General features: G+C 49.6%; 1 protein-coding gene across 1 annotated transcript in view; it reads left to right on the top strand.

Annotated features, from left to right (window-relative positions):
• Positions 1-22,273, top strand: part of DNAH14 (dynein axonemal heavy chain 14) — a 334,473-nt gene extending 312,200 nt beyond the window's left edge. Inside the window, exons 82-86 of the mRNA XM_086693941.1 lie at positions 15,983-16,095; positions 16,994-17,133; positions 19,563-19,726; positions 20,794-20,940; positions 22,037-22,273. Of these exons, the coding sequence (XP_086550067.1) occupies positions 15,983-16,095; positions 16,994-17,133; positions 19,563-19,726; positions 20,794-20,940; positions 22,037-22,252 (780 nt within the window). The 3' untranslated portion in view covers positions 22,253-22,273. The remainder of the gene's footprint in view (positions 1-15,982; positions 16,096-16,993; positions 17,134-19,562; positions 19,727-20,793; positions 20,941-22,036) is intronic.
• The last annotated feature ends 620 nt before the right edge of the window (positions 22,274-22,893 follow it).

Here is a 22,893-nt window from a genome sequence, read left to right as displayed (position 1 = left end):
GCATTAAATATGTAGATTGTTTTGGGTAGTATTGTTAAATATTTTAACAATATTTATTCTCCCAATCCATGAGCATAGAATATCTTTCCATTTGTTTGTGTCATCTTTAATTTCTTTCATCAGTGTTTTATAGTTTCCAGAATATAGGTCTTTCAGTCCTAAACTCTTTAGTCAAGTTTATTCCTAGGTATTTTATTATTTTTGGTGCAATTGCAAATGAGACTGTTTTCTTAATTTCTCTCTCTGTTGCTTTATTATTAGTGTATAAAAATGCACTGGATTTCTGTATGTTGATTTTGTATCCTACAACTTTACTGAATTCATGTATTAGTTGTAGAATTTTTTTGGTGGAATCTTTCGGGTTTTCTATCTACAGTGTCATGTCACCTATAAGTAGTAAATTTTTACTTCTTCTTCACCAATTTAGATGCCTTTCATTCTTGTCTGATTGCTGTGGACTTTCAATACTATGTTGAATACAAGTGCTGAGAGTGGACATCCTTGTCTTGTTCTTGATCTCAGGAGAAAAGTTCTGTTTTCCCCATGAAAGAAGCGATGTTTGCTGTGGGTTTTTCATATATGCCCTTTATTATGTTGAGATACCTTCCCTCTAAACCTACTTTGTTGAGTGTTTTTATCATGAATGGATGTTGTACTTTGTCAAATGCTGTTTCTGCATCTATTGAAAGGATCATATGGTTTTTATCCTTTCTCTTATTGATGTGATGTATCATGTAGATTGATTTGTAAATATTAAATCACCCTTCCATCCCAGAGATAAACCCCACTTGATCGTGGTGGATAATTTTTTTACTGTATTGTTGAATTCAGTTTGCTAGTGCTTTGGTCAGGATTTTACATCTGTGTTCATCATGGATATTGGCCCGAGTTCTTTTTTTTTGTAGTGTCTTTTTCTGGTTTTCTGTATCAGGGTAATGCTGGCCCCATAGAATGAATTTGGAAGCTTTCCTTCCTCTTCTATTTTTGGAATAGTTTGAGAAGAACAGGTATTAACTCTTCTTTAAATGTTTGGTAGAATTAGGGGCGCCTGGGTGGCTCAGTATGTTAAGCGTCCGACTTCAGCTTAGGTCACGATCTTGTAGTTCATGACTTTGAGCCCCACATCAGGCTCTGTGGTGACAGCTCAGAGCCTGGGGCCTGCTTTGGATTCTGTGTCTCCCTTTCTCTCTATCCCTCCCCCACTCATGCTTTGTCTCTCAAAAATAAGTAAACATTTTTAAAAAATTAAATGGCGCGCCTGGGTGGCTAAGTTAAGTGACTGACTTCGGCTCAGGTCAGGATCGCATGGTTGTGAGTTCGAGCCCCATGTCGGGCTCTGTGCTGACAGCTCGGAGCCTAGAGCCTGCCCCAGGTTCTGTGTCTCCCTCTCTCTCTGCCCCTCCCCTGCTCATGCTCACTTGCTCACACGCTCTCTCTCTCCCTCTCTCTCTCTCTCTCAAAAATGAATAAACATTAAAAAAAATAAAAATAAATTTAAATGTTTGGTAGAATTTACCTATGAAGCTGTCTGGTCCTGGACTTTTGTTTGTTGGAAGTTTTTTGATTACTGATTCAATTTAATTGCTAGTAATTGATCTGTTCAAATTTTCTATTTCTTTCTGATTCAGTTTTTGGAGTGTATATGTTTCTAGGAATGTATCCAGTTCTTCTAGGTTGCCCAACTTGTTGGCATACCATTTTACGTACTGTTCTCCTATAATCTTTTTATTATTCTGTGGTGTCAGTTATTTTTTTCCCCCTTTCATTTCTGATTTGATTAGTTATTTGAGTCTCTGTTTCTTTTTTTCTTTTTTTTCTTTTTGAGGAGCCTGGGCTACGCTCATCAATATTGTTGATCTTTTCAAAACTCCAGCTCTTGGTTTCATTGACCTGTTCTATGTTTTAAATTTCTGTTTCATTTATTTCTACTCGAATTCCCTTCCTTTCCTTTCCTTTTTGGTTTTATTTGTTCTTTTTCTAGCTCCATTAGGTGTAAGGTTACGTTGTTTGAGTTTTTCTTGCTTCTTGTGGTAGCCCTGTGTTGCTATAAACTTCCCTCTTAAAACAGCTTCTGCTGCATCCCAAAGATTTGGGACCATTCTATTTTCATTTTCATTTTCTCATGTGTTTTTTATTTTATTTCCTCTTTGATTTCTTGATCAAATTGATCCATTTATTGTTTAGTAGCATGTATTTAACCTCCATGTATTTGTGTTCTTTCCAGATTTTTTTCTTGTTGATTTTTAGTTTCATAGAGTTGTGGTTAGAAAAGATGCATGCTATGACTTCAGTCTTTGGAATTTGCTGAGACTTGTTTTGTGGCTGGATATGTGATCTGTTCTGGAGAATGTTTCACGTGTACTTGAAAACAATGTGCATTCTGCTGATTTTGGATGGAATGTCTGAATATACCTGTTAGATCAGCTGCCCCAGTGTGTCATTCAAAGCCACTGTTTCCTTGTTGATTTTCTGTTTACATGATCTGTCCATTGATGTAAGCAGGGTGCTAAAGTCCCCACTATTTTTGTATCCTTATCAATTGCATCCTTCATGTTATTAGCTGCTTTATGTATTGGGGTGTTCTATGTTGGGTGCATAAATATTTACAATTGTTATATCTTCTTGTAGGATTGTCCCCTTTATTATTACATACTGTCCTTCTTTGTCTCTTATTACAGACTTTGTTTTAAAGTCTATTTCGTTCAATAAGAATTGTTACCCTGGCTTCCTTTTCACTTCCATTTATGTGATAAATGCTTTTCCATCCCTTCACTTTCAACCTGCAGGTGTCTTTGGGAATGAAATGAGTCTCTTGTAGGCAGCATATAGATGGGTCTTGCTTTTTTATCCATTACGTCACCCTATGTCTTTTGATTGGAGCAAAATGGATTGCGTCCATTTACATTCAAAGTAATTATTGATATGTGTGTACTTACTGCCATTTTGTCACTCCTTTTATGGTCGTAGTTCTTCTCTGTTCCTTTCTTTTGAGAAGTCCGCTGCTTTCTTTAGTGATATATTTGGATTCCTTTCTCTTTATTTTTTGCATATCTGTTACCAGTTTTTGATTTGTGGTTAACATTCGGTTTGCATATAATGTCTTATGTGTATAGGAGTCTATATTAAGTTGATGGTTGCTTAAGTTTGAACCCATTGTAAAGGCACTAAATTTTTACTCTTCCCCATGGTGTAGGTATCTGGTATCATACTTTACATACTTTAATTTTGTGAATCCTTTGACAGATTTTTACATACATACTTATTCTTACTGCTTTTGTGATTCCTGCTTTTCTTATTCCTGCTTATGGTCTTTCCTTGCCTCTCAGAGTCCCCTTTATCGTTTCTTGTGGGTCTGGTTTAGTGGTCATGGACTCCTTTAAACTTTGGGAAGCTCTTATCCATCCTTCTATTCTGAATGATAGCCTTGCTGGATAGAGTATTCTTGGCTGCAGGCTTTTCCCTTCAGCACTTTGATTATATCATGCCCCTCCCTTCTGGCCTGCAAAGTTTCTGCTGAGAATGCAGCTGATTGCCTTATGGGATTTCCCTTGTATGAAACTGCTTTCTTTTCTCTTGCTGCTTTTAAAACTCTCTCTTGATCCATGCTTCTTGCCATTTAAATTCCTCTGTGCCTTGGTGTGGACCTCCTTTGGTTTTGTTAGGGGCTCTCCGTGCCTCCTGAATCTGGACTTCTGTTTCCTTCCCCAGATTCAGGAAGGTTTCAGCTGTCATTTTTTTCAAATAAATTTTCTGTCCTCTTTTCTCTCTTCTCCTTCTAGGACCCCAATAATGCAAATGTTATTAGGCTTGATGGTGTCACTGAGTTCCCCTAACTTGTTCTCATTTTTTCTTTTTCTCAACTACTCAGCTTGATTTCTCTCCATTACTCTGTCCTCCAGGTCACTGATCTGTTCTTCCGCTTCCTCTAGTCTACTATTTATTCCATCTCGTGTATTTTTAATATCAGTTATTGTGTTCTTTGTCACTGATTGGTTCTTTTTTATGTTTTCTGTCTCTGCGTTGAGGGTCTCACTGAGGTCCCCCACTCTTTCTCAAGTCCAGTGAGTATATTTATGACCATTACTTTAAATTCTCTACCAGGCGTATTACTCCATTACTCATTTCATTTCATTACTCCATCTCCATTTCATTTAGTTCTCTTGCTGCGATTTTTGTCCTGTTCATTCACTTGGGACATATTCCTTTGTCTCTTCATGTTGTCTAACTCTCTGTGTCTGTTTGTGTCAGCAAAGCCAGCTGCGTCTCCCTCACTTAAAGCAGTGGCCTTAGGAAGACGAGGTCCTGTCGTGCCCCGCAGTGCAGTGTCCCCTGTTCACGGGAAAATGGCACTTCAGGGGTGTCCCCGTGTGTGTTGCTACAGGGGTGTCCTGCTGCAGTGGCTGAACCGTGTTCACCTTCCGTGCAGTGGCTCTGCCTGTTGTGGGCAGGGTCCGGTCCCTGTGCGGTTAGCGGGTCGGTCTGGGGCGCGGCGGATCAGAGCAGGAGTTTGCTAGAGATGCGGTAGCTCCAAACTGCAGGGCACTTCCCGTGTGGTCCGGAGAAACTTGCATTGGTGGGCGGGGCCGCAATCAGACCCGATGTCCGCCCCCAGCCCACCGCTGGGGCCACACAGTCAGACCGGCGTGTACCTTATCTTCCCCTCTCCCCGGGGCAGGACTCACTGTGGGGTGGTGTGGCCCCCGTCGGGGCCGCTCGCACACTGCCAGGCTCGTGGTGCCACTCTGGATGGAGTCCTGCCACGGGCACGTCGGAGGCTGATCCGCAGGAGAACAGGGGATGTGGGGTGCACAGTCTGCCGTGGGAGGGGCCTGCACGGAGGACTGGCTGGAGGGGCGAGTGAAGAAGAGTGCAGGGGCAGGGCACACTGTTAGCATCCTAGGTGGGAGTGTTGGAGCTGCACCCGGTTCCCACAGGTGTACCTAGGTTGGGGGAGGGAGATGGTGCTTGCCGCCTCCTCTGTTGTGTAGAAGTGTCCAGAGGACCTCTGTCACCCCAGGACAGGCTCCGTGAACAGCATACAAATCCCTCTCTCTTGGCCCAGGGCTGGGGGAGCGGGGGCGGGGGAGGGGTGCTCAAACAGCCCCTTCTGCGCTGAATCTCCACAGGCTATTTGTGGTTCTGTCTCCTTAAGGGCGGGGACTCAGTTTCCTCTGGCCTTCCTGCCTCTCCCAGGGCTTAGCTGCTGAGTTTTAAAGCTCCAGGGGTTAAGCCCCACTGGTTGTAAGAACTCACAAAGCCACAGTTCTGGGGATTTGCCTTCCCTGGGGGGGGGCGGGGGCTGAGATCGTGCCTGGTGCCTGGTGTGTCCACTCCTCTCCCCCTCTGCACCCACCTCCTCCCTCCTCCCACCAAAGGTCTGTTCGGACTGTGTCTCCTTTCTGGCCCTTCTTGATGTGGCCTCTTCTCTACTGAGCCATGGCAAGTACGTCCTGCCAGTCTTCGCGTGATTTTCTGAGTTATTTACACTGATGTGGGGGTCAACTTGGTTGTATCTGTGGGACGAGGGGAGCGTAGGGTCCTCCTATTCCACCATCTTCCGCCCCGGAAGTCTCACGTCTTTTAATTAGTATCAAATTTCAAATATTTCCAAAGCAAGTATAAGCTACTTTTTCCAGTAAAGCAAGCTTGGTTATTTGTACCAGTTTCTAAATGAAAACAACCAAAAACCCTGGGTTAAAAATAAGTAGGGAGGGGCCCCTGGGTGGCGCAGTCGGTTGAGCGTCCGACTTCAGCCAGGTCACGATCTCGCGGTCCGTGAGTTCGAGCCCCGCGTCAGGCTCTGGGCTGATGGCTCGGAGCCTGGAGCCTGTTTCCGATTCTGTGTCTCCCTCTCTCTCTGCCCCTCCCCTGTTCATGCTCTGTCTCTCTCTGTCCCAAAAATAAATAAACGTTGAAAAAAAAAATTAAAAAAAAAAAAATAAATAAGTAGGGAGCAGGCAGTAAAATAAAGCCTGTTGCTGAGCCGCGGTAAACTCCAAGTCCTCCCCTGAAAGAGTCTGCAGCCCAAGTCCAGTGTGAAGGGCACGTAGAAATGCAACCAGAATGCCTCTCGGGGAGAAGAGACCTTCCATCTAAGGCTCAGGGAGTCGCACACGTGTTTTGCAAGGAACAATCAGTCAAAAATAGCTAAACACACGTAAACACAAGGACCGTGAGTGAGAACCATAGCGAAAATACAGCACAGGTGACCTGGGCGGCTTGGTCAGGTAGGCGTCCAGCTTCAGCTCAGGTCATGATCTCACGGTTCGTGGGTTCGAGCCCCACATCGGTCTCTGTGCTGACAGCTGGGAGCCTGGAGCCTGCTTCGGATTCCGTGTCTCCCTCTCTCTCTGTCTCTGTCTGTCTCTCCCTAAGTAAACATTTAAAAAATAACAAATAAATAATAAAACAGTACAGACTGACCCTAACACTTCAGACATTTGAATTATCAGATATAGATTACGACAAAATACTTCCCGTGTTTAAAGGAACAGAGATTTAAACAAGCTACATATTTTAGGAGAACAAGGAACTACTGAAAATGGCAGAGCAGATTGGAAGAAGAATCCAGAAATGAAAATCATTCATTAAATAGAATGTGATAGTGTTCGCAGGCGTGGCAGGAGATTGAACGGAACCAGAAAAGAGAATCAGGAAGCCAGAGAATGTAACAGAAGAAAATGCAGCCCAAAGACACTGAGGATGGAAATAGGAAAGAGCCGTTAGGATTCGTAGGGCAAAGTGAGAAGCCGGACACAAGTTTAACTGAAGTTCAGGGGGAGGAGAGCAGACAGAGCAGAGGCAGTAATTGATAGGATAAAGGCTGAGAGTTTTCCAGAATTAACAGATGGGACAAATTCAATCCCAAGCAAGATAAAGTCTTAAAAAATAAAAACAAAAAAAAACAAAAAAAAAAAAACTTGCACATATATACACGTTCATGGAACTGCAGAAAATCAAAGGAAAATCTTTTTTAACATCTGTATTTTTGAGAGACAGAGAGCGTGAGCAGGGGAGGGGCAGAGAGAGAGGGAGACACAGAATCTGAAACAGGCTCCAGGCTCCGAGTTGTCAGCACAGAGCCTGACGTGGGACTCGAACTCACGAACTGCGAGATCATGACCTGAGCCGAAGCCAGATGCTTAACCGACTGAGCCCATCAGGTCCCCTAGAAAATCAAAGGAAAATCTTAAAGAAGCTAGAGGAAAAGGAACATTCAAAGGCGTGAGGATGGCATCTTCAATATGTTGGGAGAAGTGAAATGTTACACTAAAGCTGTGCAGACGAAACTCTTGTTTCTAAATTGAGGATGAAATAAAACAGGCCAAAAAGAGAGAAAAACAGAATTCGTCATTAGCAAACACTAATAATGTGAGCTAACTGACATACTTCAGGCAGAGGGGAAAGGGAAACAATTGAAAGGTCTGAGACGGGACAGGAGGAAAGCAAGTGGTAAATCGATCCCGACAAAGATCAGGCAGCGTACTAGCCTCCGGCTTTTGGAGCGGGACGGGACGTTGACCAGATGAAGTGGAGGGACGAAGAAGAACGTCTAAGCCAGGCCTGGGGAGCGTATGGAGGTTTCAGGTCTCGTGTTATCAAGGAGGCTACTTAACAATGACCTGGAGACTCGGGCAGGTCAAGTATGCACGCTGTGGTTTTTAGAGCAGCCACTAAAACAGTCGGAAAAAATTGCACAACTTCCCCAATCTTAGAGGAGGGAGAGAAGCTTGTTCTGCTGTTTCGTGAACGAGGAGTTTTTAAGTCCCAAGGTGGCACACAGTCCGATCTCGACTTCGTAGGTACGTAAACCCTTGCACCTGGGCATCAGGGGACACGTACGATGATATTCAGAACATCGTTGTTAGTCACAAACAGTTCCAATGTGTCACCCACAACAGAATGGATAAATGCGTGGTGTATTCACACGACAGACAATACAGTCATGCAGGGGAATGAACCACAGCTACAGCTTTGTCGACAGAAGGAAGCTCAAAGACGATGACAAAACTACACACACACACCCTCATACAGGTCACTCGTCACCACTCAGGCATTACGTCTTTGCACACTTGCCTGCTTGTTGAAACTAATTTCTAACTCCAAAACTGTACTCTCAGTGCTTAGGGGTCATTTACACGTGTGCCGAGTGCAGAAACGTTTCAGTCCCCCCCACCCCCCGCCGTGTGCACAGCTCCCCTCCGTGTACACTCCCCATGCACAGTCCCCCTCCATGCACTGTTTCCCCCCCGTGTGCACACTCTCCCCCCCATGCACAGTCCCCCCCCCGTGCACACTCCCCCTCCGTGCACAGCTCCCCTCCATGCACACTCCCCACCGTGCACAGTTCCCCCCACCCCCCTGTGCACACTCCCCCTCCGTGCACAGCTCCCACCATGTGCACACTCCGCCCCCATGCACAGTTCCTCCCCCCTGCACAGTCCCCCTCTGTGCACAGCTCCCCTCCATGTACACTCCCCGTGCACAGTCCCCACCCTGTGCACACTCCCCCTCCGTGCACAGTTCCCATCATGTGCACACTCTGCCCCCATGCACAGTTCCTCTCCCCTGCACACGCCCCCTCCATGCACAGCTCCCACCATGTGCACACCCCCCCCCGCACAGTTCCTCCCCCCTGCACAGTCTCCCTCCGTGCACAGCTCCCCTCCATGTACACTCCCCGTGCACAGTCCCCACCCTGTGCACACTCCCCCTCCGTGCACAGCTCCCATCATGTGCACACTCTGCCCCCATGCACAGTTCCTCCCCCCTGCACACTCCCCCTCCATGCACAGCTCCCACCATGTGCACACCCCCCCCCCGCACAGTTCCTCCCCCCTGCACAGTCCCCCTCCGTGCACAGCTCCCCTCCATGTACACTCCCCACCGTGCACAGTTCCCCCCACCCCCCTGTGCACACTCCCCCTCCGTGCACAGCTCCCCTCCATGCACACTCCCCACCGTGCACAGTTCCCCCCACCCCCCTGTGCACACTCCCCCTCCGTGCACAGCTCCCACCATGTGCACACTCCGCCCCCATGCACAGTTCCTCCCCCCTGCACAGTCCCCCTCCGTGCACAGCTCCCCTCCGTGTACACTGCCCCCCCGTGTACAGTTCCCCCCCGTTGCACACTCCCCCTCTGTGCACAGCTCCCCTCCATGTACACTCCCCACCCCGTGCACAGTTCCCCCCACCCCCCTGTGCACACTCCCCCTCCGTGCACAGTCTCCCCGCCCCATGCACAGTCCCCGCTGAGATCAAACGGGTGACATCCGGCTTCTGGTTGTAGCTCTCCTAGTGTCACACAGGTGCTCTCTTCGTGCTCTGTCTACAGCCACAGCTTTCATGTTTGTGCTTTCGGTTGGTGGTCTTGCTGGTTACAGTGGCAAAGCCGAAACGCCGCGTGGAGTCGCTGCCCGGAAGGCTGTGATGTGCTTTATGGAGAAAACACCTGTGTCAGATCCGCTTCGTTCACTCGTGAGTTCTAGTGCTTTTGGCCGTGAGTCCAGTCTCAACACATCAGTACCATCAAGATGTCTTTAAGCACTTTACTGACTATGTGACAAAAATGTAAACAGGAACAACAGTTCAGTGCCCACTGACGCAGCGTTCGCGGTGACTTCGCTACACAGAGCACCAACTGTGTACAGAGCTATATATGGAGAGAGAGCTGGAAGAGAACATACGAATTTGCTCTGGGTGACACGATTCTGCGTGATTTCTATTTTTGCCTTGTCCTTCCTAGATCTCCATATTTAGATGATGAGACCGTATAGGAAAAAGCTGAATGGCACTTTTTTTTTTTTTTAATTTTTTTTTTTTAACGTTTATTTATTTTTGAGACAGAGAGAGACAGAGCATGAACAGGGGAGGGTCAGAGAGAGAGGGAGACACAGAATCTGAAACGGGCTCCAGGCTCTGAGCTGTCAGCACAGAGCCCGACGCGGGGCTCGAACTCACGGACCGCGAGATCGTGACCTGAGCCGAAGTCGGCCGCTCAACCGACTGAGCCACCCAGGCGCCCCGATGAATGGCACTTTTAAATTAAAAAAAAAAAAGGCAAAACAGAAAGATGAATGACTCCCGGGCCATAGGCTTAATCAGAAAACCAAATCATAGAAACACAACGTTTATGAGAACAAGAATAAAATCAGCCGTGAAGTTCTGGCAACCTGGGGTAGGAGGCGAGCAGGATTGTCGAAAAGGTAACACGATGTTGAACTTACAAAACCATTGCTCCTGAAGTTTAATTCTCCCTTTATAGTTAGTACCAGCCTCCCTCAAACCCTGGATCCTACACCAGATTAAAAATCTGTATAGAGGGGCACCTGGGGGGCTCAGTCACTTGAGCGTCTTGATTTCGGCTCAAGTCATGATCTCATGGTTCGTGGGTTCAAAGCCCTGCATTGGGCTCTGTGCTGATGGTGCGGAGCCTGCTTGGGATTCTCTCTCCCCCCACCCTGGCCCCAACTCATTCTCTCTCTCTCTCTCTCTCTGTCTCTCTCTCTCTCTGTCTCTCTCTCAATTAAAAAAAAAAAAACCTACATAGGCACATCAAAAAGATGCTTAACATCATTTGTCATCAGGAAACTGTGAATCGAAACCATAGTGAGATACAATTTCACACCCACCAGGGAGAGTAGAATCCAAAGGGCAGGTGATAAGGAACGCGGCAGTCATGTGAGGCTGGAGGCTTTGCGCTTGATGGGAATGTAAAATGGTGTGGCCACCCTGGAAAACAGTCTGTAAACTCCTCAGAAAGGTAAACAGTCCCCATCTGACCCAGCACTCCTCCCAGGTATATACCCAAGGGAAATTCAAACCTTGTCACACCGAAACTTGCCACGAATGTTCACGGCAGCATTGTTCGTAAGACAGAAACCACGCCAGCGTTCCTGACGAATGGACAGACAGAACACGGTAGGTACACAGACATGATACACACGAGCACGTCTATACCGAGGAACATTATTCACCCATCAACACGACTCAAGTATAGACACACTACAGCCTGAATGACCCCCCAAAACATTATAGGAACTGAGAGAAGGCAGTCCGAAAGGCCACATGTCATCTCACTTCCATGAAACGTCCAGAATAGGAAACTCGGCCAAGCTGGGCAGTAGATGAGCCGTCGCCCGGGGCTGAGGATGACTGGCGGTTGACTCGTCAAGGGCGTGTGGGGTTTTGTCTTCAAGTGATGAAAATGTTCTAAAAACGATTATGGTGATGGCTCCACAAGGTGATGAATATACTAAAAAGCATTGAAGTGAGTGAATTTTATGCTATCTAAATTGTATTTCAAATTAAAAAAAAACAAAAACAAAACCTGCCCACAAAACCCAGAGTCCCAGAAAGCGATGACAACTGTGCGCACGCTGGCACAGAAGGTTGAGGTGCTGAGTCTGCGGACATGGGAACTGAGGGGCAGAGAGGCTAACTTGTGACAGGTCCGGGATGTACATGTGTTCAAGGTCAGGCTGAGAGAATGTGGCCCCCTGTGGGTCACTAGCAGGTACAGCCACCCCCGGCTGAGTCGGCACCCCTGCCAGAGTGACCCGGGCTGAAGCTGGCCGGGTGGAAATGTCCGGCTTGGACGTTCGGGTGGCCAGGAGTGCCACTGGCTGTGTGGTGTGCCACACGGACGGCGGGCGGAGAGCTGTCTGAGGGCAGATGACCACAGCCTACTGTGGACACAGAACATCTGAGGACCTAAAAGGGCTTCCAGGCACAGCTTCCACTTTTATTCTTGTAAGATTTGTGCCCCTTGACAACATCACCCCCATTTCCCCCGCCCCCACCCCAGCCACCACCGTCCTAGTCTCAGTCTCTACGAAACGGGCTTTTCTGTCTTAGATTCCACACGTGAGTGATCCAGTTTTTAGGTTTCTCCGTCTGGCTTATTTCACTCGGCAGAATGCCCTGCGGGCTCATCCATGTTGTTGCAAACGGCAGGACTTCCTTCCTTTATTATGGCTGAGTGACACCCGATTGTGTGTGCACACGCCACGTTTTCCTCTTCCGGTCACGCGTGGAGAGACGCTTGGGTTGCTTCCACATCTGCGCTGTTGTGAATAAAGCAGCAGGGCACGTGGGAATGCAGACCTCTCTTCAAAGCACTGATCTCTGTTCCTGCGTATAGGTGACCCGGGGTGGCCTTGCCGGGTCGTGTGAGAGTTCAGTGTTTAAGTTTTAAGGAGCTACAGTACTGTCTTCCATAATGACCGAACCATCTGAAATTCCCGGCAACAGTGTATCAGGGTTTCCTTTTCTCCACATTCTCCCCAACGTTTGTCGTCATCTGTCCCCTCGGTAGTGACCATCCTCCAACCTTCATGAACCAACCTTCATCCGCAGGTGTGAGGTGATCTCTCCTTGGGGTTGGGTTTGCATTTCCCTGAGGACTACTGACGTTGAGCACGTTTCCGGGTACCCGTTGGCCATTGTGTATCTTCCTTGGGAAAAGGTCTCTTCGGGTCCTTCGCCCATTTTTTAATCGGATTGATTTTATGGCTGTTGAGTTGGATGAGTGAGTGCTTTATATATACTTTGGATTTAATTCCTTGTCAGATAGATGGCTTGTGAATATCTTCTCCCATTCTGTAAGTTGCTTTTCCAGTTTATCAATTGTTTCCTTTGCTGTGCAGAAGGAATCTAGTCCCGCTTGTTTTAGCTTTTGTTGAATGTGCTCCGGTGTCTTATCCAAGAAATCATTGCCAAGACCATTGTCAAGGATCTTTTTCCATGTTTCTTCTAGAAGTTTTATTGTTCCAGATTTTATTTAAATCTTTGAATCATTTCTACTTGACTTTTTTAAATTAAATTTAAATTAGTTAACATACAGTATAGAATTGGATTCAAGAATATAATTTAGTGATTTGTCACTGACATGTAAAACCCCGTGCTCGCCCCAGCAAGCGCCCTCCTTAATGTCCGTCACCCATTTAGCCCATCCCCCCACCCATCTCCCCTCCAGCAACCCTCAGTTTGTTCTCTGTATTTAAGAGTCTCTTATGGTCTGCCTCCCTGTTTTTTACCTTATTTTTCCTTCCCCAATGTGCATCCATTGTGTTTCTTAAATTCCCATGAGTGAAATCATATATTTGTCTTTCTCTGACTTATTTTGCTTAACATAATACACTCTAGTTCCATCCACGTTGTTGCAAATGGCAAGATTTCATTCTTTTTGATCGCTGAGTAATATTCCATTATACACACACACACACACACACACACCCCATGTCTTCTTTATCCATTCATCAGTCGATGGACATTTGGGCTCTTCCCATAATTTGGCTATTGTCGATAGTGCAGCTATAAATATTGGGGTGCATCTCCTTTGAATCAGCATTTTTGTAACCTCTGGATAAATATCTAGTAGTGTAATTTCTGGGTCATAGGGTAGTTCTACTTTTAGTTTTTTGAGGAACCTCCATACTGTTTTCCAGAGTGGCTGCCCCAGCTTGCATTCCCGCCAGCAGCGCAGAAGAGATCCTCTTTCTTCACACCCTCGCCAACATCTGCTGTTGCCTGAGTTGTTGGTTTTAGCCATTCTGACAGGTGTGAGGTGGTATCTCAGTGTGGTTTTGATTTGTATTTCCCTGATGATGAGCGATATTGAGCATTTTCTCCTGTGTCTGTTAGCCATCTGGATGTCTTCTTTAGGAAAATGTATATTCATGTCTTCTGCCCATTTCCTCACTGGATTATTTGTTTTTTGGGTGTTGAGTTTGATAAGTTCTTTATAGATTTTAGATACTAACCCTTTATCTGATTTGTCGTTTGCCAATATCTTCTCCCATTCCGTCAGTTACCTTTTAGTTTTGTTGATGGTTTCCTTCGTTGTGCAGAAGCTTTTTATCTTGATGAGGTCCCAATAGTTCATTTTTGCTTTTATTTCCCTTGCCTGCAGAGGAATGCGTAGTAAGAAGCTGCCGTGGCCAAGGTCAAAAAGGTTGTTGCCTGTCTTCTCCTCTAGGATTTTGATGGTTTCCTGCCTCACATTTAGGTCTTTCATCCATTTTGAGTGTCTTTTTGTGTATGGTGTGAGAAAGTGGTCCGGGCTCATTCTTCTTCTTGTCACTGTCCAGTTTTCCCAGCACCACTTGCTGAGGAGACTGTCTTTTTTCCATCGGATATTCTTTCCTGCTTTGTCAAGTATTAGTTGCCCACACGTTTGTAGGTCCATTTCTACTTAACTTTTGTGAGTGGTGTAAGATAGGGATCCAATTTCATTATTTTGCATGTGGAGACCCAGTTTTCCCAGCTTCATTGGTTGAGGAGACCGTTCTTTCCCCCTCCCCCCCCCCCCCCCAGTCTGTGTTCCTGGCACCCTTGTCAAAAATGAGTTGACAAAAAAAAAAAAAAATTAGTTGACCACATACGTCTGGGTTTGTGCCTGGGCTCTGTTCTGTTCCACTGGTCTATGTGCCTGTTTTTATGCCAGAACCGTATTGGTTTTACTACTACAACTTTGTAAGAGACCTTCAAAGCCTCCAGCTTTGATCTCCTTTTTCAGAATTGCTCTGGCTATCTGGGGTCTTTTGTATTTCCATACAAATTTTAGAATATTTTTTCTATTTCTGTGAAAAATGCCATGGGGATTTTGATTAGGACTGTATTGTATTATAGATTTTTCTGTAGAAAGAATTTTTCACAATATCCTTCTAATCCAAGAAGACAGGAAGTCTTTCCAGTTACTTCTGTCTTCCTCACGGTCTTCCACCAACTTTGTATATTTTTTAGTGTGCAGGTCTTTTATCTCCTTGTTGAAATTTAGTCCTAAGTATTTTGTTATCTTTGATGCTATCGTAGATAGGACTGCTTTCGTGATTTCTCTTTCAGACAGTTTGTTGGTAATGGGTAGTAATGCAACTAATTTCTCTGTTGATTTTATATCCTGCAATTTTACTGAATTCATTTATTAGTTCTAACAGTTTTTTGGAATCTTTAGGGCTTTCCGTGTATAAGATGATATCACCTACAAACGGAGGCAATTTCACTTCTTCCTTCCCAATTTTTATGCTTTTAATTCTTTTTCTTGCCTAATTGCTATGGCTAGGGCTCTCTGTACTATGTTGAATAGAGATGATGAGAGTTCTTGTTCTTGATCTTAGAGGGAGAAGGTTTTAACCTTTCACTACTCAGTATGATGTTAGCTATGGCTTGTCATATGTGGCCCTTATGCTCAGCAAGATTCCTTCTATACTAATTTGTTGGGAGTTTTTATCATGAGAGGATGTTGAATTTTGTCAAATGCTTTTTCCCCATTTACTGAAATGATCATGTGATTTATCCCTCATTCAGTTTATGTGGTGCGTCACATTTATCGATTTGCCCGTGTTGAACCATCCTTGCATCCTGGGGTGAATCCCACTTGATCATGGTTTATGATCCTTTTAATGTGTTCCTGGAATCCATTTGCTAGTATTTTGTTGAGGATCAAATAAGTAGGATTGAGTGCTGGGTGGTTGTGTTTTTAGGATACAAGCGCATTAATAAACAGGGTGGAAAATAGCTGACACTACAGAAGACAGAATTCTCCAGAAAGGCTGTGCAGAGCATGGGGCAGGGGTCAGCTGGACTCTGCACTGGAAGAGGCAGCTCATCAGTGGTGGGTGGGTGGGTTATAGGATTTGGTGTGGGGGGCCGTGAGTTGGAACTGCTCACATTTAATGGTATGTCGAGTTAGCCGCCCAGAGAAGGGGGGAGGGGCAGACCAAAGGACTTAGGAAGAGTGAGAAGGGCGTTCAGCCAGGATGGAAACATCAGGCATCCTGTCTGAAGCACGGTCACCATGACGGTCGGTCTTTGGGTTCCCCATTATGTGCTCTCCACTGGAAAATGGCGTCCTCCTGCCATCGTTCTCCCTGGCAGTCGAGTCTGTTACCAAAGTTTGCAGAGATGTTCCCAATGACCCCAAAGACAAATCCTAAAAAAAAAAAATTTAAAAGTGATGTGCTTGTCTCTAAATCCCAACAGAAACATGCCTACAAGTCCTGTAAGCCTCTGAGTTCCTGGGTTAACGATCTCATCCAGCGAGTGAATTTCTTCAACACTTGGGCCAAAATGGCTTACACTGCAATACATCATCGGTACGGATGAAAGCGGCTTTATTCTCTTCCTTAATTTTGCGAAGAACTTAACGGTTTACCACGTAGTTTCATATGGTTGGACTTTTGGGTTCTCAGAGCAACATGTGAATCAAGCGGGATTGGGGGGGGGGTACTGTTGTCTTCAGTCTAGGATGGAGACCTGGAGACACAGGATACCCTGGGTCCCGTCCATGGTCCCTCCGCTCAAGGACACACAGGACCAGACCTGGTACATTTCCCTTCCTGTTATTCTACACTCTGTCCTGTGACACCAGCAGAGGGAAGTGCAAAAGGAAGTAAGGGTTAGTTACGTGTAATTTTTAAACGAGTTTAATACATAGATCAAAATCATTTGAAGGGCACGAGAGCAGCTATCGCTCAAGGAGTGCCTGTGTCCCACGTCCTCACGTGACTCTGACAGTAACCCTGCGAGATGCAGTCAGCCCGGTCATTCGTCAGCCTTGTCTTAGATGTGAGTGAGGCACAAGGATGTGAAGTAGCTTGCCCAGCGTTTCACAACTAGGGTAGAAGCCTTGAGATTTGAAGCCAGAAAATCTGGTTCCAAAGTCTGTGCCAAACCGCCTTTTGTGCCACTTACCTCTAAGCAAATGCTAGGACCTATCCTCTCAGAGTCACCAGCTCCGGAACAATCCACAGACTCCTCGGCGCCCAGTCAGGATGCCCAGCACATCCCTCGTTGCCTAAATCCATTGCCTTCCAGCGAGTTAGGGCCTCGCCCTTCAAAGCCACAGCTGGTCTCCCCTGAAGGACGAGACGAGGGTCCCGAGTGGGGTTAAGCCTCATATGAGAAGGGGACGAGGGGCCGTGGAGGGCCTGGCCGCGTGGACGGGCGATGACGGTGCCCGTGACCCCTCGGTCTACGGTCTGCCTCCTACAGGTACATGAGATTTGTCGCCACCGGGAAGCATTCCATTCCATCGTCCGCCCAAAACCCCAGATCCTCTGACAATAAAACCAGTGATTTCTGTGAAGGATTTCCTGCAAGATACTGGCTCCCAGCTTTCTTCTTTCCGCAAGGTGAGTGTGAGAACAGGGCGAGGGCCCCCTCCCAGCCCCCCACGTTCGCGCTCCCTGCCGGCCTCCCTCCTCCTCCCCTTCAGCGTGAAAGACCCAAAGCCACAGCCCTGCATCCCCAGGCACTACGCCCCGGGGGTGGGGAGCCTCTCCTCCCTCCCTCCGCTTCCCTTCCCTTCCTCACCCCACCTCCCCCCTCCCCAGTAGGACCACCCTTGCCTGACTGCACCTGCCCCTGGCAGGAGCGTCACCACCTCCACCGACTCTGATGTCAAAGGCCGACGTGGCCTCCCTCAAAGGCCACCACACTTTATCGGGGCCGCGGGAGGTGGGTGCCCCCCAAGGACAGAATCTGTGCCTCAGCCATTTCTGTTCATTCATTCAACAAAAGCGAACGCCTGGAACCGTGCCGGGTCTCGGGAGCCACTGCTCAGGTCACACGGGAGGGGAAGACGTCCCCACGGAGGGCGTTACGATGCATGGTTGGGTGATGGGGCGTATAAGACACCACGGAGCCCCACGCGGGCAGCCCCCCATCTTTCTACTCCAGGCCGCGCAGCCCCCAGCGCCTTAAACTCCCGATACGTAATCCCAGAACCATTACACGAGTTTCTGAACGAATGTGTGAATGAGTGAACCAGTGAGGGCTTTGGGAGCATAAAGCAGGGGGACCTGAGCGGGGACCAGGAAAGGCTGCTGAGACAGAGAGCCGGCTGCCGGAAGCGGCAGGTGCCGAGCGCACAAGGGGACGGCGGTTAATCCCAGGACCCGTGCTCACCGGGGGCCGGGCGCTGTCGCGAGCTCTCTGTGGAGAGCAGTCCTCACGACAGTCCCGTGGTGGTGTTCACACGGCCCTCCCTGTTCTCAGGAAAACCCTGGCACAGAGAAGGTAAGTAATTTTCCCAAAGTCACACAACTGAGCCGGGATCGGAACTCGGCTCGTGTGACGCAGAAACCCACGTGTTGAAACACAGCATTGACTGGGAATCGCGTTTCTGTTCGGGTCAAAGGCCAGATACGAGGGGGGAGAAGCCCACGTGAAACGTTCAGTGTGGGCAGGGGCAGAGTGAAAGCCCACGAAGGGCGAACGGTGTGGGATGAAGCTGAAAAGGTGGGCAGGGCTGGCTCCTGGTGGGGGCTCCTGGTGGGGGGGGGGATCTGGGCCGCTGCCCCGTCTCAGGCGGGGGGGCCTTGACCTGACTCCGCAACACGGGGGAGGGGCCGGAGCGGAGCCTGGGTCCCAGGCACTTAGGCGTCTGCTTTTCCCCAGGCGAGAATTGGCGGTGGCCTGGAAGGACGACAGAGGAGGGTGGAAGAGAATAGTCGTAGGACGCTGAGGGAGCAGAGAGGGAGGCTCCCCGGTCTTGGGCTCAGAGAGCTGGGTGGCGGCTGACGACCGTTACTGACACAGGGACACGGGGACACAGGGAGAGGAGCAACGTGATGGGCAGAGAGGTGGCCGTCACCTGTCAAGTCTGAGACGTTCGGAGGAGACCGCATGGTGGGCGGTGGGCAGGTGGCTCTAGGGGGCTGGAGCTCAGGAGACACGGGGGCTCGACAGCGTGGCAGTGTCACTGAGCACCTGGGGGACAGGGCCAGGGCGTGCCAGCTACCACCAGAAGCACAAAGAGGTTGGTGGCCCCAGTCTTGTCCCCTGGAGGCCGCGGACCCCCGAGAGGCGCACAGAGGAGGGCCAGGGCAGAGACGGCTTCTCGGGCCTTGGAAAGTTCTGAGGAAATTTGGAGGAAGCGCGTCCCAGGAGGAGGGCAGGAGCGAAGTCACCAGCCGGGTGCCCGCTCAGACATTTCCCGCAACGGCACAGCACGGGAAACACGCCAGTGTGGCGGGGGCCTCAGTGCCCAGGTGACTCGGTGAGCGCTGGTATAGAGACCCCAGCAGGGGCATTACACGATTCAGAAGCAGAGTGAAGCTCCTAACCTGGCAGTTCACGCAGGATGGATTAAGCAAGAGGGGGAACTGGCTGGCAGAACAGTTGGGAGCTGTGTTAGGAATCCTGGTGTTAAGACACAGGACGCAATCCAAACCTGCTTGAGCAGAACAGGGCAAGTCATAGGCTCATGCGAGTGGGAAGGCAGGCCAGAGGTTTGGCTTCAGGAATGGCTGGATCCAGGTGATCGACTGTCCTCTGCCTCCTCATATCTGGGCTGTTTCCACTCTGTCTTGGTCTCCTTTTTCTCAGCTGCACGTAGCCTTTGTCCACACAGCCAAGGGGACACCCAACAGCTTGGCGACCCCAGAGGAAAACGTGCCTTCCTCTTCCCACTCGTCCGTGTGCCGTTTCTCGACCAAGACTCTGACGTGCTCGGGTCTCCTCCTTGCTCCCGGGAGCCGGCTTGTGGCCAGGAGGGAACGCAGAGCCCTGGGTGCCCCTGACTCACAGGGAACTCGTCGCTCTGTGCTTTTCCCCAAAGCTTTTCTCGTGGCCGTGCTTCACGACTACGGACGGTCCCAGGGAATCTCTCTCGGCGCCCTCACGTTTGCCCACCGTGTGATCTCGGACACCGCTGACAGCAGAGACGAGGGGTTCTCCGCGGCCATCCACGGGAACCTCAACACAGTCAGGACGGCCTCTGAGGTACCAGAACGCTGAGGGCACTGGGGAGAGCTGTCGGTCTTCCCCTCGCCAGCCTCCACTCAGCCTCCCCCGTGCCGCGCAGCACACAAGTCCCAAAGCGACGCGCGGACCCTCCGTCTTCCCTTTTCCTTCAAGCAGCTTTTACTTTTTCCTACTTTTGTTCTATGGCAGAATATACATAAGGTAACACTGGACTTGCCATTTTAACTATTTCCTTTTTTAAAGTTTATTTACTTACAGAGAGAGAGAGAGTGCGTGCAAGTGGGGCGGGGCAGAACCCCGGGCGGGGCTCGAGCTCACGAACTGTGAGACGGTGACCCGAGCCGAAGTCCAGAGCTGGACGCTCACCCGACTGAGCCCCCCCAGGCGCCCTCATGCTCACCGTTTCTGAGTGCACAGCCGGGTGGCCCTGAGCACGTCCACGCTGCGGGGCGGCCCTCACGCCCTCCACCTCCGGAACCGAGGCACTGTCCCCGTGGACGTCCACGTCCCGCCCGCCTGTCCTGATCGCATCTATTTTTTGTCCCTATAAATCTGGCGACAGGAGCCTCCTGTAGCGTCTGTCCCTGCGACTGGCCCCTTTCACTCGGCACAGTGTCTCCAGGACTCATCTGTGTGGTGGCCGGTGTCGGGACACAGGAGCGCCCCTCCACGGTTTCCGTGGCTTCAGTGGCCCGTGGTCCCCGGTCGGGATCATACAGTCCCCCTCCTGAGTGTCAGAAGGTCGACAAGAAGGGGGGATGCGGCCGACAAGACATCTTGGGAGGGAGGGAGACCACATTCACGTGGCTTTTATTACGTGGTGTTGTGAGAACTGCTCTATTTTGTTCTTAGTTATTGCCGTCACCCTCTCCCCGTGCCCCGTTTATACACGAGACCACACCGTGGGAGTGTAGGGAGACCCCGGTCCACACAGGGCTCGGTGCGAGCTGCAGCTTCGGGCGTCCGGGGGGCGGGTCTCGGAGGGCAGCTCTCCGTCTCCCCCAGGACCCTCCCCCAGACGGAGCTTCGGTTGAAGGAAGCGCCCTGCCCGGGGACCCACCCACACCGCCTCTCTTTCATCTCAGGGCACAGACCGCACTCACGTCGGAGTTCACGTTTTCGGTTTATTCGTCGAGGGCGCAAGGTGGAATCGGGAACAAAACATACTAGAGGACTCGCTGCCTCGTGAGCTCTGTTATGATTTCCCTGAAATCTACTTCCTGCCAACAAAGGTAATTGCATGTGTTTACCGTGCAGTCGGCCTTGTGGGCCTTCCCGCGGGGACCCGAGCCGTTCCTTCCTGTCCCGTTCCCTGTGGTTTCACGAGGGACATTTGCTGATACGCTTTAGACAACATTAAAAAAAATTTTTTTTTAACGTTTACTGTTGAGAGAGAGTGCGAGCGGGGAAGGGGCAGAGAGAGGGGGGGACACAGACTCCGGGCTGTGAGCTGTCAGCACGGAGCTGGACGCAGGGCTCGAACCCACGAACCGGAGATCATGACCTGAGCCAAAGCTGGATGCTCATTGGACTGAGTCACCCAGGCGCCCCGGTATGTATTTTTAATATGTACTTTTCAGTACTCACTGAATCACACATATAAAGTTAATAAACACAGTACTTATAAATTCTGCCTCAAGAAAGTTCATTTTTTTAAACATCGTTGTTTCAACGTTTATATTTTTTTGAGAGGGAAAGAGGGAGGGAGGGAGAGCGAGCACACGCAGGGGAGGGGCAGAGAGAGAGGAAGACACAGAATCCGAAGCAGGCTCCAGGCTCTGAACTGCCAGTGAAGCCCAGTACGGGGCTCGAACTCACAAACTGTGAGATCGTGACCTGAGCTGAAGTTGGACACTTAACCGCTGAGCCACCCAGATGCCCCTAGATGGCAAACATGTAAAATAGCCTGAGTGGCTCAGTCGGCTGAGCGTCTGACTTTGGCTCAGGTCACGATCTCACGGTTTGTGGGTTCGAGCCCCCGCATCGGGCTCTGTGCTGACAGCTCGGAGCCTAGAGCCTGCTTCGGATTCTGTCTCCCTCTCTCTCTGCCCCTCCTCCACTCACATTCTGACGTCTCTCTCGAAACTAAACATTAAAAATTCTTTAAACATAAAAATAAATACAACAGCCTAGAACATTGCTAAAACCTGGAATAGATGCTCTACCAGCTGCTTCTCCAGACTGTTCCCGAGGCCACGATGGTCACACAGGTCCTCCGGCCACAGAACCCCTAACCAGCCGTGTGTTCAGCGAGCGGCCGTCCCCCAAACCTGGCGCGTGGAAAGTGAGCTCCTGCTTTGCCATCTAACTGTTGGATTTGTTTTTCAGCTTTCCACTGAGCGAGCAGGTGCTTCTGACCAGACAGATACGCAGCGCTACACGTTTGAGTGCCCGGTGTATCAGACGCCTGAGAGGTCAAGAACTGTGACAACCACTGGCTTGCCTGCAGACTTCCTGACCTCCGTGCACTTACCCACGAAGAGACCCCCCAGTCACTGGGTCACAACACGGGTTGCCTTGCTGTGTGAGAAAAAGGAGAAATAAACGTGTGCACCACCCCACCTACTTTTTGTCCCTGAGCGGATTTGCGACTCGGCACCCACCACAAAAACACCGCGTGTTCAGCCAGACCGGACAGGTGCGGCCTTCTTCCCTCTGTACCTGCAGCGGGGGTCTTCCGGCTGCCCCGTCCCAGGTGAGTGAGTGCCTGGGGGCGTCCCAGGTACAGCAGGTGGGACTTGGCCGGGCGCCGTGGTTTCCACCCGGAAGACGGCAGGGCGTGTCATCTGCGGTCACGTACGACGCAACACACGCGAGGGGGTCCTCGGGAGCACTTCTCCCCGGCCCCACGCAGGCTGCTTCCCTTGATGAGACGTGGTCTTGTGGCTCCACCAGACCTCCTCCCACTGAGAAGGTACCTGGGCTCACCTCACCGACACAGGCCTCCCACGTACTAGGTGCTTCCGTGGCCCCGACAAACTCCCGTGAGAGTGTGACGGGGTCTGAATGGCGCGGCCGTTTCTCTCTTCGCAAACAACCAGCACTAAACGCACGGCCACGAGCCGGGAGCTGGGGCCCCCAACTAACCCCTCCCCTCTCCAACCTCCTGAGAGCCACGATGCAGGCAGGGCGGGCGGTGGTCACCTATGGGCTCCCGTGTCGGCCCCAATGATCCCAGAGTCACA

The sequence above is a fragment of the Puma concolor genome, chromosome E4 (genome assembly GCF_028749965.1).
Source record: "Puma concolor isolate L17-30 chromosome E4, mPumCon1.1.hap2, whole genome shotgun sequence".
Classification (NCBI taxonomy): domain Eukaryota; kingdom Metazoa; phylum Chordata; class Mammalia; order Carnivora; family Felidae; genus Puma; species Puma concolor.
This window is presented reverse-complemented; position numbering and strand designations above follow the sequence as displayed.